Here is a 15,391-nt window from a genome sequence, read left to right as displayed (position 1 = left end):
GGGTGCACAAGGAAGATTGGAAAGGTGCACGCGAGGAATTCGCATCGAGAGACAGAGAGAGGAGGGGCGGGGGCGGCGTGTTTGAGCGAACGTAGCAAGGGGCGGGTTGGAGACGTCGCTTCACTTTGACTGCGGAGCACAGCGACTGCCCACCCCCCGTTCAGGACGCTGTCGCCAGGAGAGACGACGGGCCGGTGGTTGAGAGAGAGCGCCAGCCAAAGGAGGGAACCGCGCTCGAGAACACCGTCCACCCTGGAGCGTGGAGCCGACGATGAAATCGGCTCACGCACACGAGTTGGATGTATTGTTGGATCGTGACAGGTATGACGACCACTTCATCCAGCAGTCGATGGGCCATGGCGAAATATGATGAATGCATGCACAGTAGTGTGTATGTGTTTCTTAAGCCATAAATACGTTCATAAATCAATAAATTAATGGTTCAGTAATTTATTGATTTGCATTGAACTAAAATTACCAAACAAGCTGTCTCACGACTGAGTTGATAGTTGTAGTTTTGCTCATGAATAACTAAATATAATTAATTTGCTACTCATCATTATTAAAGTCAAACAAAGTACGAGCGATTGCTTGATGACACGAACACACGCGGAAACGTCAGTACGGCCAAATATTTCATCTTCCTTCCCCCACGGCGCTGGTAAATCTGGTGGGCAATTAAAGCGAGAACCAGGGGGGGGGGAGGGGGTTCGTGTCTCAGAGAACAGAGCCAGCAGCACCACGCAGACCCTGGATACGATTCCAGGTCTCAGCCACCTTGTGATTAAAAGCCGTGCTTCAAGCTTGGCGAGTTGATGGGCCCCAGCACACACCGACACGTGCAGCGAATAAATATTGTCACGTCAAAATGTACGCATTCACTTCCATTGAGTGAAATCCGCCTGCGAGAGAATACAAATAATTATTAGTTTGAATTTAATGTTAGGCAGGGTGAGTGGATAAAGTGTAGCCGCTGCCGACCCCCACCCCCGCTCCCCCACCACGAAGGTGGATAAAAGAGGTCATGGGACATGGTCTCAGAACAAACTCTTTGAAAGCCACTTCTGCGGGCCCTTCTCCAACACGAGGTTGCACGTCTCTGCCAGAGCTCCAAACTGACACTGCAGTGTCGTGACCAATGGTGTCACAACAGCAGCACGACTGCAATAAGGTTTGGGGGGGGTGGGATAAAAAAGCCAAAAAGGACAATGCCTGATGACAATGCCAAGAGCAGAATTGGAATAACATAAAAAGAGTTTTAACGCTTGTATTTATTAAATTATTATTCGTGACAACCTTGCTCTGGTAATGGAATGCCGCGACCCATTTCGGAATCCCTCTGGGATGGTGATGCGATGTGAAAGAAGTTCAACAAATGTACGTGCATATTGTGCGGTTTATTATTTTTGGCGCTCGAGTTCAAATAGCACGCTTCATACACTGCACTGCTAAACCTCTGCTTTCCAACCTAATTACAACTTCCATTTCCTTATATCTAATATCTACGGCCTACCTCTCAGTTGGTGGTGGTGGTAATTACATGTTTTTAACGGCAGTAAACTTTTTTTATCATAAATTTACAAAAAAAAGTAACTGATACGGGGAAAAACAATTATAGGGTTACACTGCACTACCGGCGGTTAAACGGCACAGTGGTGGAATGACCGGTTGGCACGCTACACCATGAACATGGACGACCTGTGTTCAACTCCCGACCGTGGCGAGCGATACTTGAACCAATTCCGGACAACCGGCACTGACCGGCGGCAGTGGAGTACGGTCCAACGACCCCCACGAGTGACGTGACATGGAGAGGCCTTCATGCAGCAGTGGCTTTGACAAAGGGCTGAAAATTATTGTTCGCTATTCATCAAATCGACAATAATTTGCATTGGGTCAAATGGCCTTGTTATTTCTTGCTCATATTCCAGAGAAAATAAATGTTACTCGTAGCTACAACAACAAGAAGGAAAACCAGCACTGGCTGCTAAGAAAAGCAGCTCAGCAAGAGCTAAAAAGCCAAAAAAATAGCTTCTTGCAAATTTGTGCCAAATTATAGTCCGAGAGAGACAAAAAAGAAATCACAAGAAATTATTTTTCATTATTCTTTCCCTCCTGTATGATTGAGCTGTAAAGTCAATCGCTCATGGCGTCCAAAACAGTGGGACAGACCGCCCGCTGTCTTCATAACCACTTTAAGGCGTACCCCCCCCCCGCCCCACGGAACCCAGGCAATGTGCCGCGAAGCAGTGAGCGACCGGCCGTGTGTTGAACAAAGGGCCTCTTTCCCCCCCCCCCGCTCTCTCCCCCCTCTCTCTCCCGCTCTATCTCTCTCCACCACTCTCTCTCCCGCATACTCTCTCTCCCGTAATCTCTCTTTCTCTCTCGCGCACTCTCTCTCTTCCCCGCTCTCTCTCTCTCTCTCCTGACCGCTCTCTCTCTCTCTCTTCCCCGCTCTCTCTCTCTCTCTTCCCCGCTTTCTCTCTCTCTTCCCCGCTTTCTCTCTCTCTTCCCCGCTTTCTCTCTCTTCCCCGCTCTCTCTCTCTCTTCCCCGCTCTCTCTCCTGACCGCTCTCTCTCCTGACCGCTCTCTCTCTCTTCCCCGCTCTCTCTCTCTCTTCCCCGCTCTCTCTCTCTTCCCCGCTCTCTTTCTCTCTTCCCCGCTCTCTCTCTCTTCCCCGCTCTCTCTCTCTTCCCCGCGCTCTCTCTCTCTCTCTTCCCCGCTCTCTCTCTCTCTTCCCCGCTCTCTCTCTCTCTTCCCCGCTCTCCCTCTCTCTTCCCCGCTCTCTCTCTCTTCTCCGCTCTCTCTCTCTCTTCCCCGCTCTCTCTTCCCCGCTCTCTCTCTTCCCCGCTCTCTCTCTCTCTCTCTTCCCCGCTCTCTCTCTCTCTTCCCCGCTCTCTTTCTCTCTTCCCCGCTCTCTCTCTCTCTCTTCCCCGCTCTCTCTCTCTCTCTCTTCCCCGCTCTCTCTCTCCTGACCGCTCTCCGCCCTCACCATCTCCTGTGCCACTTGCTCCGGGAGGTCCGTCTCCAGGTTGAAGCTGAACTCGATGGCTTCGTTCACCAAGTGTTTCCCCTTCAGCTTCTTGGGGTCCTCCACTCGCAGCCACAGATTCATCACCTGCTCACAATTGGGAAGAATCATTCCCAATTGTCATTCGGGTTAAGCGGTGTTAATAAATTGTCACTCGCACATTGGGAGCGATTATTATTTTTAGGTGACACCCGACTTACGACGCTTTGACTTACCTTCATTATCATCAGTATGGGAAGAGGAAATGTGATGCACATGCAGAAAAGTACTTAAGGATTTTCAATTGTGCTTGTTTTTACTGATATAAATGTTTGTAAAAGTTATATTTAGTTACAATACATGTTTGTTAGGGTTATTTTCATTTATTTTCGTGGTCAATTTTGGTATTTTTATGGTACGTAACGGGTTTCCAGGAACGGAACCCCAATGTATAACATTGCGCCCTATGGAAGACAAGGATTCGATTTACGACGGCTCTACTCGCTGACCGTCGTCCAGGAACCAATTATGTGATAGGTGCGAGGAGGGGGGGGGGGTCGCCTGTACAACCAACACCCCGACGGATGTCGAAGCAACGTCAATCGAAGCGATTTGCAGGGTTAGGTGGCGAAGGCTGAGAAGCGGCGGATACGAGAAAGGATGGACGATGCTGTCAGCGATGTGGCGACATGCAGGTTGATGTGACGCAAAATCAGGAAGTGCTATTAATAATAAAGTGACGACGTATTTTGTGGTACATATATTCTTACACGTGCGTTCAGATTCATGCATTATTACCTTAACAATCGTTACTAATCCACGATTCAAAGCATTGTTATGCCGCTATGAAGAACAGTTTGTAAATTGAAAATGATTAATTGTCATCGCTAAAATATGGAGTGTGCGCCGCCCAGATTCAATTGTGCGACACGCGGGTCTTCTGACAGAACTAAAAACACTTACATTCATACAAACAATACGTTATTAATTCAAATTACTATTACCAAACAAGTATTAGGCATTCATTGGCGGCAGTGGCGGTGCAAGTAGCCTAGCCTAGTTTCTTAGATGTTTCCTTGTATGTATGTTGAACTTCTTTCGCACCATACGATGCCAACTGTGCTCATCGGAGGTGTACGGGGAAAGGACAAACAGAACACGAAAAGCCGTTCTAAAGAAATTAGTTTTCAATCTAGATTTAAAAGCGCACACAGCTCCGGTGACTTCAGAATAACATTGGAAAGGAAGAGCATTCCGGACGGCCACGGCCGCAACGCCAACCAAGACGGGGAAGCTACGGGAGCAAAACGACCATAGCGTCGATTTCCGAACAGCGTTTCCGTTGAAGCGCGGTCCGTTACCGTCTTGATGCCGTTGTCTTCCTCTGCCAGCTCCACCCGCACGCCGGGGTCTTCGGCGAAGAATGCGTGGCTGAGGAGGTCCTTGATGGAATACCTGTGGGGCGGACGGGGGGCAGCGGGGAACACGCAGCACGGCCGAGTGTCATCGGTAGGATTTTACAAAGCAACTAGTTGTTAAAAAAGATATCCCACGGATCCGTTGATCGTCGACGTCAAAAAGGTGTCTCTTAAGCGCACGCGACACGCGCATCGAATTACGCGTGCAGAAATCGCTTACGGATTAATTCACTTTTTTTTATTTATTTTACGAGGTAAGCCCCACTGAGCTACACAGATCTTTTTCAGAAGCGACCTGGCCACAAATGATAGTGCAAATTATACATGCATGCCTGACCCCTGCACGTATACAAAGAGTCCCCATAGAACCTTCAACAACTGTTCGGGCAAGTGCTGTGAACGAGCACCGATGAGGGCTGGTACAGGACACAAGGCAGTGTGTGGCGATGTGTACACATTGCACCAGATACTCATTTGAGGCCGAGTCGACCTCGGGGAGGCCCACGACCGGTTCAGATAATCGTCACTGATTTTGGCCGCGATAGAAATAAAACTGGGGTTGCCGGGTTCACAGCGCAGCACGCTAACCACAACACTACCGCTCCCCATTATATTGTATTGTATCCGCACCTCTGATGAGCACGGTTGGCTACGTACGGTACAAAATAAGTTCAACATACATATACGCACACATACACGTGTGTGAACACATAGAGTTTAATGTTTTATTGTACAAAAATTACATTTCGGATATGCGAGAGATAACGGGGGCTTGGTGAAGCCTTCATCCAGCCGTGGATTCATCATGGCAATTATTTAATTAAAACAATGAAAAACCCGATGGAAAAAACCCCGATGTTGCCAGCCTCAATGGATACTACTTACTCTGTTGTATGTAGGGTGTGTAGGTATTATATACCTACGCGGGGGTAAAAATATTTTTGAGGGTGGGGGGGGGAGGGTCAACAATTTTCAGAAACCTTTTATATCAACTATTTACCGTCCACTTTCTATAACTTTTTGGACTTCTGCAAGCCTCCTATAATTTTTTTGGTGGAGAAATGGACAAACGGCCCACCGGGCTTTCACAATAGCTTAGTATCTGTGTATGTATATGTAATGTTTTTAAGAGAAGTTTTGAAATATATTTTTTACCCGGGCAACGCCGGGTAATTACCGCTAGTTGCATATATATAAAACGAATAAATATTGTTTAAATGTGTAAAATGCCCACGAGGCAGATGTATCGGACCGCTGGTTTCATTATCTCGATTGCGATCGATGACTAATATCGTTACACGATGGCTGTGTAAAAAAAAAAAATGTACTTTTTTTTACAGAAACTCGATAACACTCCGAAGAGCACAAGCGCGCACAATGGTGCAAGTGTTTTCCAACAACCGTAGTCATTGGGAGGGGGGGGGGGTGGTGGTGACCGACTTGATGCTCCGTCGCCGCTCCCAACACAGGAAGGAGATGGACCCACACACGGTTCACCGCCTCGCTCTTGACCCAATTTTCCGCATCTGCTTGGCGCTATTTCTGAGCCCCCCCCCCCACCCCCTGAGAGGGGGGGGGGGGATCCATAAATGTCCCCTTTGCGCCAATGTGACCTCGCTCCCGGGTCGGCCCGGGAACCTTTTTCCGTAAACACCAGTTGCTTTGGTTGCTCGCCAACCGGCCGTCAGTTTGCGTTCGATCGTACCCCACTCTGAAATTTGTGCGAGAAAATAGAGCTTGATAGCTCGTCGCATTCCTCCAGTGTAAGGGGGCGCGCCACAGTGTTAACTACCTTGCCTGGTATACGGGAGGTCGTAGGTTCCCCGACGCCTGTTGTCATGTGGATTTTTCTCCGGGTCCTCTGGTTTCTCTCTCCACGTTTAGAATCAACATGCATTTGGAGTATTTGGCTGCTATAAATTTCCACCCGATAAGCCACTTCGTTGAGCTATCATTTGCGGGAGTCAGGTCGCTTCTGAAAAAGAGCTATACAGCTCAGTGGACCGGACCTTACCTGGTAATTTATAAAAAAAAATTTTGATAGCTTTAGGTTAAACAAAGACGCCGATTCTGAATATCGCCCGATCCCGTCGTTAGACCTCGGAAGCCAAGCGGTTGCTTTCGATCGAACGATCGGCCATGCACTTACAGCAGGTGCCATAAGGTTTACGGGGCTAGGTTGTGCAAGGATCAGCGGGGGGGGGCAGTGCGAGTTGCAGAAGGCGGCGAGCATAAATGTTGGAGCAACTTAGAAGCGCAACGATGGGTTTCACTGCACTGCTCTCCGCTGACCAACGTAATTTCAGCAAAGCAGCCTATAACACATGTGATTTCATTGGTGTTCGCCCATCCAAGTACTGGGCAGGCCAAACCCTGCCGGTGGGTATAAATATAGCAGCTTTAATAATAATAAAAAAAAGACTGCATTAAAGGCTTAAAACGCAAGATATATTTTCAAAAAGTGGCCCTGAAGCCATAGTAGACATACAATATTCGCGATCTCATTTTAATAAATGTTCAAAAACAGAGGCGCATTCCCCTCTCCCCAGCACGCAACAGCGTACGGCATATACACCCAGCTCCTGCGATGCTCGAGGAAAAGAAATCAATTCGCAGCAAGCTATTGCAGCCAGACAAAGCCAGATAGGCACAACATGAATTCTCATTGCGTTCCAATTAAGCAATTAGAGAATATGCACACGCACACACAAAAAAATCCATTACTCAAGCGGCACGAAATCCCATTAGGGATACAGTGCGAATAAATATGCGCCGTACCGCTCAACTTTTGCCTTCGAGTGCACGAACGTGCGCACATACACACACGAGCACGTTTTTCCAGACCGCAAATACACGACGCTGGTCTTGATCGTGGAAAATTTGGAATTCAATGAGGGCTCGGCTGCCAAATAAAGCATGGCCATTGTTATGGATAACAGCTGAGAATGTTGGTTTCATAGCTGTACGCATTTGGCGACAAATGGAAGTAGGCAGTGCTGGTGCACGCTGCAGCAAACGAAACCAAATTTAGTTTGCGCTATTTTGTGAGCATCCATTAAGGTCCCGATATCGACTCCCTTGCAGTCCCGAATGTCGTGGACCTTCTTGGAAGCCCTGCTCATCATTTCCAAGCTCAAGAGCCTCCTCTTCCTATTTTGCCTACGACCAACGGGACCGAACAAATAAATGTTCGCCGTGTCCGCAAAGCGTCCTGAGATGCGAGCTCACACTTTAGCCCGCTTACACAAATGTGTTTAGGCTGTTGTCTTTCCGCCGCACCACCGATTGGCATGGTCAGCTACGTACGAAAGAAGTTCAACATGCATTCACGTACATGAATACAACTCGCCGAGAGACACCGCAGCGATCCAGACTCGCACTGATTGCAGACTCGGAGAGCATCGGTCTCGTACAAGTATCTGTAGACTCGCACATACACCTTGGACAGTGTCTCTATCTTGAGATGCGGTCGCATAGGAACACTATGTAAATGCCAATTTTATTGTCGGGGGCCAGCAACACTCGCCACCGGGCGCTATGGTGGCGGGATGTTAATTACCTCGCCTGGTATAAAGGGGGTCGTGGGTTCGATCCCAATCCTGATGCCTGCATATTTGGAGTTTGCGTGTTCTCTCTCTCCACCCCACCCCCCCCCCGTGGTCGAGTGAATCTTTCGCCGGATCCTCCGGTCGGTTTTTCCCTCCACGCTGAGAGTCAACATCACACGTTTAGAATATTTGGCTGCGATACATTTCCACGTGATAAGCTACTTCGTTGAGCTATCGTTTGCGCAAGCAACGTCACGTCTGAAAAAGAGCTAAACAGCTCGGTGGGCCTTCTTAACTGGTCAAATAAAAAATAAATTGTTCAAGTGCTGATCCCCAAGCTCGATGGGACATTGACCATGCCGCGCCAGGTAGCAACTGACGTACTGGTCGAGTCGACCCGGGGACGCGCTCGATTCGCAAGCACAGAGGGTCACCGCCGGTTCGATTTGATCTGTATGCGAGTGTGTGGAACTTCTTTCGCACCGTGCGTAGCCAACCTGCGCTAATCTGGCGGTGCGGATCTATCTCCCAGCACGGCAGCCGAAACATTGGACCAGATTTATCACATTCCCCTGTTCACCTGGTGGTGTAAATTGAATTTGTCTCACCGGGATCATGACAGGTAACTGACTGCAACAGCAGAAGCAGCAGCATTGTGCCCCACGTGCAAGACAAGCGTATGCACACTTCATGTTCCGTGATGCAACTACCCAGAGTTAAATTTTGATTTAAAGCTTTCGTGACTGCAGTAATTCATATTCTTAGTTTTTTCGGTAAAGTCACGTTGAAGAGAAACAACAAAATAACAAAATATATATAAAACAATAAAAATTTTTTTATATATATATAAATAAATATGCCGTTTTCAAAATAAATTTATGCAAACCGACACACCTGATGATGACCGTTTGAGTTATGGTCGAAACGTCGTGAGAATTTTTTATTGTTTTATATATATTTTGTTATTTTGTTGTTTCTCTTCAACGTGACTTTACCGAAAAAACTAAGAATACCCAGAGTTAGTTCCTGTAAAAAAACACGCCGATGTAAGCACTCCATCTCACACGACAGACTTTCTCTCGAGCATGCTCCCTTCCGCCGGCTGTCACTACCGTTATTGTAAACAACCAGCTAGCATACGTTTCAGCGGAAATGCCCTGCAAAAGCCCATTTTACTCTTTGTCGAGGTCAATGCAATGCCTCTAACTTGCCCGTGTTCTCTCATCCATGCGTTCCTCTTCCAGTCTCGGTGCAATTTGGCAGGGATTGCCCTCGGCAAGAATGTATGTACTTGTGCAATTCGCACTTCTATACTTTAGATTTATGCGAATTGCTTACCTTTTCTCAATCTGGTCTAATAACATCGTTTGTTTGTATTATTCATTGACGTAACTCGCTGACCCCTGCCCATAAGTGGACTTCTGTGAAAAAAAAGAGATTCATAGCTCCTTAGATTTCCTCCTCCAGTCTACATAAAGATTCCAATTCTGAATTCCCCCAGCATGCACCTCTCCACGGTAATTCTCACCACTTTCCGGCTGTCACTGCGACACATCGCCACGCGGGCAAATCCCGAACACGTTCACGTTTCTTCGCCAATCTGGTTGTGACCCCCCCCCCCCCTCGCCACCTGCCCCCCGGGGCTCCACTATCAATGCTTCAGGGTTCTGGTCCCACTCCTTCCTGCCACCACCTCTCCCCTAACCTTACAGCCAATCACAGCTCTCTAAGTCTCTCCTGTGCGGAGGTGGGGGGGGGGGTGCCGGTGGCCCAACGCCGTGACTCATGTTTCCCACCGAGCGTCACCTTCCTCAACCACCCCCCCCAACCACTACCACCGCTCCCTCAACCGCGTGTGAACAAAAGAGCAATATCTTGAGATGACAGCCGGTAGCGGGAGGAAGAGGAGGTAGTGGGGGCGGGCGTTTGGAGGAAGCCTGCGAACGGCGGAGGAGGAAGGAATAGGAGCTAGATGGGGGAGGCGGATGAAGGAGGAGGAATGATGCGATGGACATCAGTGCCTCTCGGGCTCGCGTAACCCACGCACAACACGAGACGTACGCGGGGATGCCGGTCGCGTTCGGGGCGATGCGCCAATGCACGTCGTGCTGCATCCACTGCGCCGTGTTGTCGTTTTGCGGAGCGAATGGCGACGTCACGTTCGGCATGGCATGTGTGTTTTGTCGTCGTCGTCGTCGTCGTCGTCGTCGTCGTTTAATCCGCAATAAAAATAAGAGGAAGGTCGCGCGCGCCACTCGGGCGTTAACCGAAACGCCAAACAAAACTCGGTGGTTTTCAGCGTAAAACTTGCCACGGACCACTGTCCCCCGGCAGCGGTGTGGCAGGCGGGCACGCGGGCGCGCACGAGCGACCGTTTATTTATATATTCCATTACACGACACGTCAATGAGATAATTAGGCCGAGACCAAAATACACGACCCCCATTAGCGTGTTATTTTTGCAAAAATCAATCCAAACACCGCTCCAATGGCGAAGGCGGTGGTGGTTACCAATGGCTTGAACACAAACAAGGAACAGGCGTGCGCGGCCCCCCTCCTCGATCCGATTACTTTAAAAACGGCCAATAACTAAAGCCAGCCGTTGCCGCAATGACAACAACAACAACAATAAAGCGCTGGACTTCGCTGCGTGCACTGCTCGTAAAAAAAAAAAGATTTTCCCCCAAAGTGGCGCGGGAACTCGAGCCCTTGCGCGCCACTGACCTCGGCTGCTCTCGCTGGTCACGTGGCCTGTTATCGGTGACACCTATAGGACGGTGTACCCTTGCGAACGCATGCACACACTCGCGTACGCACGCACACACACACGCACACACGCGCGCGCGTTCCCAGTTTGCGCGACAAACTGGAGCCACGTGCTCAGCTTGCTTCGCGAAAAAAAGGCTTCTGTTCCGCACCGTGTTTCCAAACAAACACTCGAGTCACGAGACACAGGCGGTTCGGGGTGGCTCAGTAGGGGCTCGTAATGGCCTGGGTCAGGGACACTGCGCTGCGGCTGCAACGGTGAGAGGAGAAACCCGAGAGGACGTCGACCGCGGGAGGCAGAGCGATTATATCACATTCCGGTGCAGGAACCGCGCAGGTTGCTGCAGAGCGAGACTTCGACAGATGGCGGGCGACGGCCTGGGGAGGCCTTCATTCAGCAGTGGATTGATCATGGCTGAGGATGACGACTAAAAACCACATTGATCAAAGTTGCCACTTGGAAATCACAATATAGCAGTGCAATCTCCGTGTTAGAGGATATCCCGCAGAAGTGGACACCACAGAAGTACTTCTGAGATTCCTTTCTCACGCAGAAGGGGGGTGGGGGGGGGGGCAGTACTTCCCTGCCCATGCTGCTAGAGAGCAAGTCAGATATCAGGATTGGTCATCGAGGTGCCAAACCTTGGCTCTCCAGAAGGAGGAAGTCCACCAAGTGGACTAATTACCAACTGTTTCAATCTGTACGGGGGATAGAGCGTTGCCCCCTCACGAGTATGGAGGGTTGTCTCCAGGAGTGGCGATTTCCTCCCGCTTGAGCAAACAAACTGGCTGAAAACATCTTAAATAAAAATGACTTTGCGTGGCTTTCATGCGTGGATGAATAAGAATATAAATAAGTAATTATGCCGCCCGAATGGCTACTGCACAGGACACGACCAAAGCCACATCCGGTTTAGAAAATCCACATCACCCGAGTGAATTTGCCAAAATCGTCCGGTGGCTGCACACACGCGTAGCATCCCCAGCCACGTGACCAAATCGCCGGCAATGAAGTTGGGAGGCGCAGAAGAAGCCTCCTGCCACCACCACTGCCGCCGCCGCTGCTGGCACGAACTGCCACCGCGGCAACGGGAAAGTCACGGTGACAGGGCGAGCCATGGCCAGCTGGCCCACCACTCTTTCGTCTGCATTTGGTAGGGGGTGGAAAGTGCGTGGGGGGGGGGGGGCGCGGTGGCTTTTTCGGGGGGCACCTTCCAAAAGAAAAAGCTAACGAGGGCAGGTCGTGGGCAGCGGGCGTCCTTTTATGCGAAGCTAGCTGAGCGTGGGCACTTCCCCACTGCCACTACGGTGCTTCTACGGGGCGGGAGAGGGGTAAAGGAAAAACGTGCTTATCTCGCCATGCAGGGGCACGGCTTTACAAAGCTGATTAGGATCACGGGGAAGGTTCGCGGTCCGGATGGAAATCACGTTTCCACCGATTTACACCTTTCTCACACTTTTCCCTATAAGCGGCAGCCTGAACCTGTCTAAAAAAAAACAGGTCGCGTTGACACTCAGAGTACAACACCCCGAACCCGCCTTATAAATCTCACCGAGATCAGATATAACTTTGGTTTACTGTGATACATAAACAAGTGTTGCACAACAGCAGGGCATTTTAAAAAAGGTTAATATGGCACCGGACGCATTACAGCCCTGTATGTAGCAGGCGAAGGAATGACACCGAGAGAGACGGAGACAGGAAGACCACGCATCGCAGAGACGAACCAATGGCCGTTAAACAAAGGCGAGAATTCGGCTTGAGCAGGACGAGTCGCTGCAACGGATGGTGGTTTGTAATGGAGACGAGCAACGGTGGCAGATGAAGGACGTGCCAAGCCCCCCCCCCCACCCCCACCCCCGGGGCGGTCCCCTCCGCACGGGCCACGTTGAAAAACCACAAACTATGGTGGCGGCGGCGGCTTGGGGAGGGGCCTTCATCCAGCAGTGGACAGACCATGGCTGCTGCTGCTGCTTATACAATACAGTAGATAACAACATAGGTGGGGAGCCCCTTTTCCCTAAATGACTACCGGGGAGACAAAGGTGGTTTGGCATGGTACTGGCCACGCCACCCCCTCCTAATGCCATTTCTGGCCTGAATAGGTATTAGCTAAAACTGCTTGCCTCAACAGCCTGTCCAAGCTATGGAGGCGTGGCGGGGTGGGATCTTTGTCTTTGCATATGTACACGTCCGTAGTACAGGTCATCGCTTCCTTCCTTCTGCTAGTCACCCACAGCTATTGCAGTCACCACACGACCGCCGCCTGCCAAGACAGTAACCCTACGTGCGTCAGGCTTACAGGGGGGCTCTTCACTTTGATCCAGACGTCAGTGCAGGAGTCTCGGCATGCCATGATGTACTTACTCACCTCCCACAACCATCCTCACCCCCACCATCATCGCGACGCATTGCAAGAATAAATTATTTATTTTTAATAACCATCTGCGGTGACTGGAGCGGTCTTCGGTGACTGGAGTTGCCGCACGAACCGATGACACAAAGCGCACACGAAAACGTAAATTCTTACGCGCGCCGCAATTCGATGCGCGTTCCGCGGGTCTTCGAGAATCGGCATTAATCATTGCATCGATGCAACGCTCCACCCCTGTTGCAACACCACGTGCGTGCGTATGTATTAAACGCAATAGCTTGGCCATGTACAACGACAGTGCATTTAAAACAACGTGCCAGCATTGTGCGTAGCTGACCTAATGTGTGTGTGTATATATACACACCCTGTCGTGTCACCTTCGGTAAATAACTCCACCAACAACAACCACCACCGCCACCACCAAGTGGTGGTGGCATTCTAGGTGCATCACCTGTACGGTCTAACGGATCGTTACGATTTACGGTCGCGATTCAAAATCGGGTTTTTTCCCCACATCTCGTTTTTGCAGCTTCTGGTTTGTTCCATCTCCCGTGTGCGTACGGCCTCGATCGCTCCAACGTTACCCACCCCTACCGGACATCTGTGAAAAAGAGCTTCATAGCTCGTGGGAATCCTCCAGGATTTCACACATCGGGACGAATCCACGGCGGCGGCGGCGGCGCTAACCGCGAGCGTGCAAGAATTGACACCGGCGTCGACAACTCGACGCATCGTCCGTCACGTGGAACGAGTTTGGCGGCGACCCCCTGGCTTGCGAGCCAAGGGGTGGGGAAAAAAAACTTTTCGACCAACCCGCCTGCCCAACCCGCCAACATACCTATCTACTTGCTGACACCCACAACCCCTTCTCTCAACACACGCGCACAGTGCATGCATGCACGGCGTGTGTGTGTGTGTGTGTTTGTGCGCTGTGACCAGAGGAGGAGTTGGAGACGCTGCTGCTGAGACTGGAGCGTGTCACTAAGAGATGGGGCCTTACCATCAGCCCCACCAAAACTAAGCACCTGCCTGGGTATTTCGTACCATCGGACACTCCACCCCCACAACTCCCAATCGGTGATGGGGCAGTTGTGGAGAGAGTGGAGAGTTTCCCATACCTGGGAAGTGTGCTCATGACCGGCTCCAGTTTAACACCAGAGGTCTCACTCCGAATCAGTCGAGCGGCAATATCTTTTCATCGGTTGCGTAACGCTGTGTGGAAGCTACCTGGCACTAAGCTTCAGGTCTTCTCGGCCATGGTCATTCCCTCCCTTCTCTACGCTTGCGAAACGTGGATCCCCCTAATGGAAGATCTTCGCCGGTTAGAAACATTTAGGCTAGCCTGCCTACGATCCATCCTGGGTTTAACCAGGCTGGATTGAGTGAGGAGCTCACAAATCCTTGAAAGATCTGGGCAAGGTCCAATCGGTGAGCTCCTCCAGCAGGCAAGGCTGCGTTGGCTGTGTCATGTAGCCCGCATGCCCAGCCACCGCATGCCGAAACAGCTTTTGTTCGGCCGGATCGAGGGGGCTAAACGGGCGCGGCACAGGCTAGAGAAGAGATGGAGTGATGTGGTACAGGAGGACGTGGAGCTGAGTGGACTTGCCGATGACCGGTACCAGCGGTGTCAAGATCAGCCTCTGTGGAGGAGGCTCGTGAAGGATGCTACTGGGCAGTTGGAGGCAGTCGCCCTCTAACAACAACAGAGGGCGGAGGAGCGACGCTCACAACAACGAGCGGAGCGCCGGGTGGCTAAAACACAGCAGGTTGGCACAGTAGGGGGCACAGGTGGTGCATCAGCCAGTCATCTCAGTCATCTTAGTCAGTCGACCCGTGGCACTTGGGTCTGCCCCGTGACCTCCTGCCAGCGGGCGTTCGACACTTCACGTGGCCTCAAGGTGCACATGGCCTGGCACAAGCGTCGTGGTGACGTCACTGCCACTTAGTGGCGAATGGCGGTTGTTGTTGTTGTGACCAGTATTACTGGTTCTTTTCTTAAGGATCACAGCTATCCTGAGAAATATTTGTTTAAGTGTTAGTCTTGGCTTTTCAACTTCGTTTCTGCAATCTAAACAGTCAAAGCTGTCAACCCATACGGTTTAGCCCGTATTCCTGTACAGGGAAATTGAGTTTTCAGGTCCATACGGCGTACAGCCATTTCAATATGGGCAAAAATTAAATAAATAAATGTGTCTATTTGGTTGTGTTTTTCCCTTGTGATGTAATAAGGTAGGGCACTGATAAGGGGTTGACAGGTATGCAATTTCTTCTTTA

General features: G+C 50.5%; 1 protein-coding gene across 15 annotated transcripts in view; it reads right to left on the bottom strand.

The window, feature by feature from the left end:
• LOC116947509 (uncharacterized) overlaps positions 1–15,391 on the bottom strand; it is a 134,979-nt gene that overhangs the window by 51,156 nt on the left and 68,432 nt on the right. For all 15 annotated transcript variants that reach the window (XM_076070643.1, XM_076070641.1, XM_076070642.1 and 12 more), the window contains exons 7-8: positions 4,372–4,465; positions 2,993–3,118 (exon numbers count right to left, since the gene is read on the bottom strand). In XM_076070643.1, coding sequence (XP_075926758.1) covers positions 2,993–3,118; positions 4,372–4,465 — 220 coding nt within the window. The remainder of the gene's footprint in view (positions 1–2,992; positions 3,119–4,371; positions 4,466–15,391) is intronic.

This window comes from Petromyzon marinus, chromosome 30, assembly GCF_048934315.1.
Source record: "Petromyzon marinus isolate PM22_M1 ecotype Great Lakes invasive population chromosome 30, UKy_Petmar_22M1.pri1.0, whole genome shotgun sequence".
NCBI lineage: Eukaryota > Metazoa > Chordata > Hyperoartia > Petromyzontiformes > Petromyzontidae > Petromyzon > Petromyzon marinus.
Note: the sequence above shows the minus strand (reverse complement) of the source record. Positions and strands in the feature narration are given on the sequence as shown.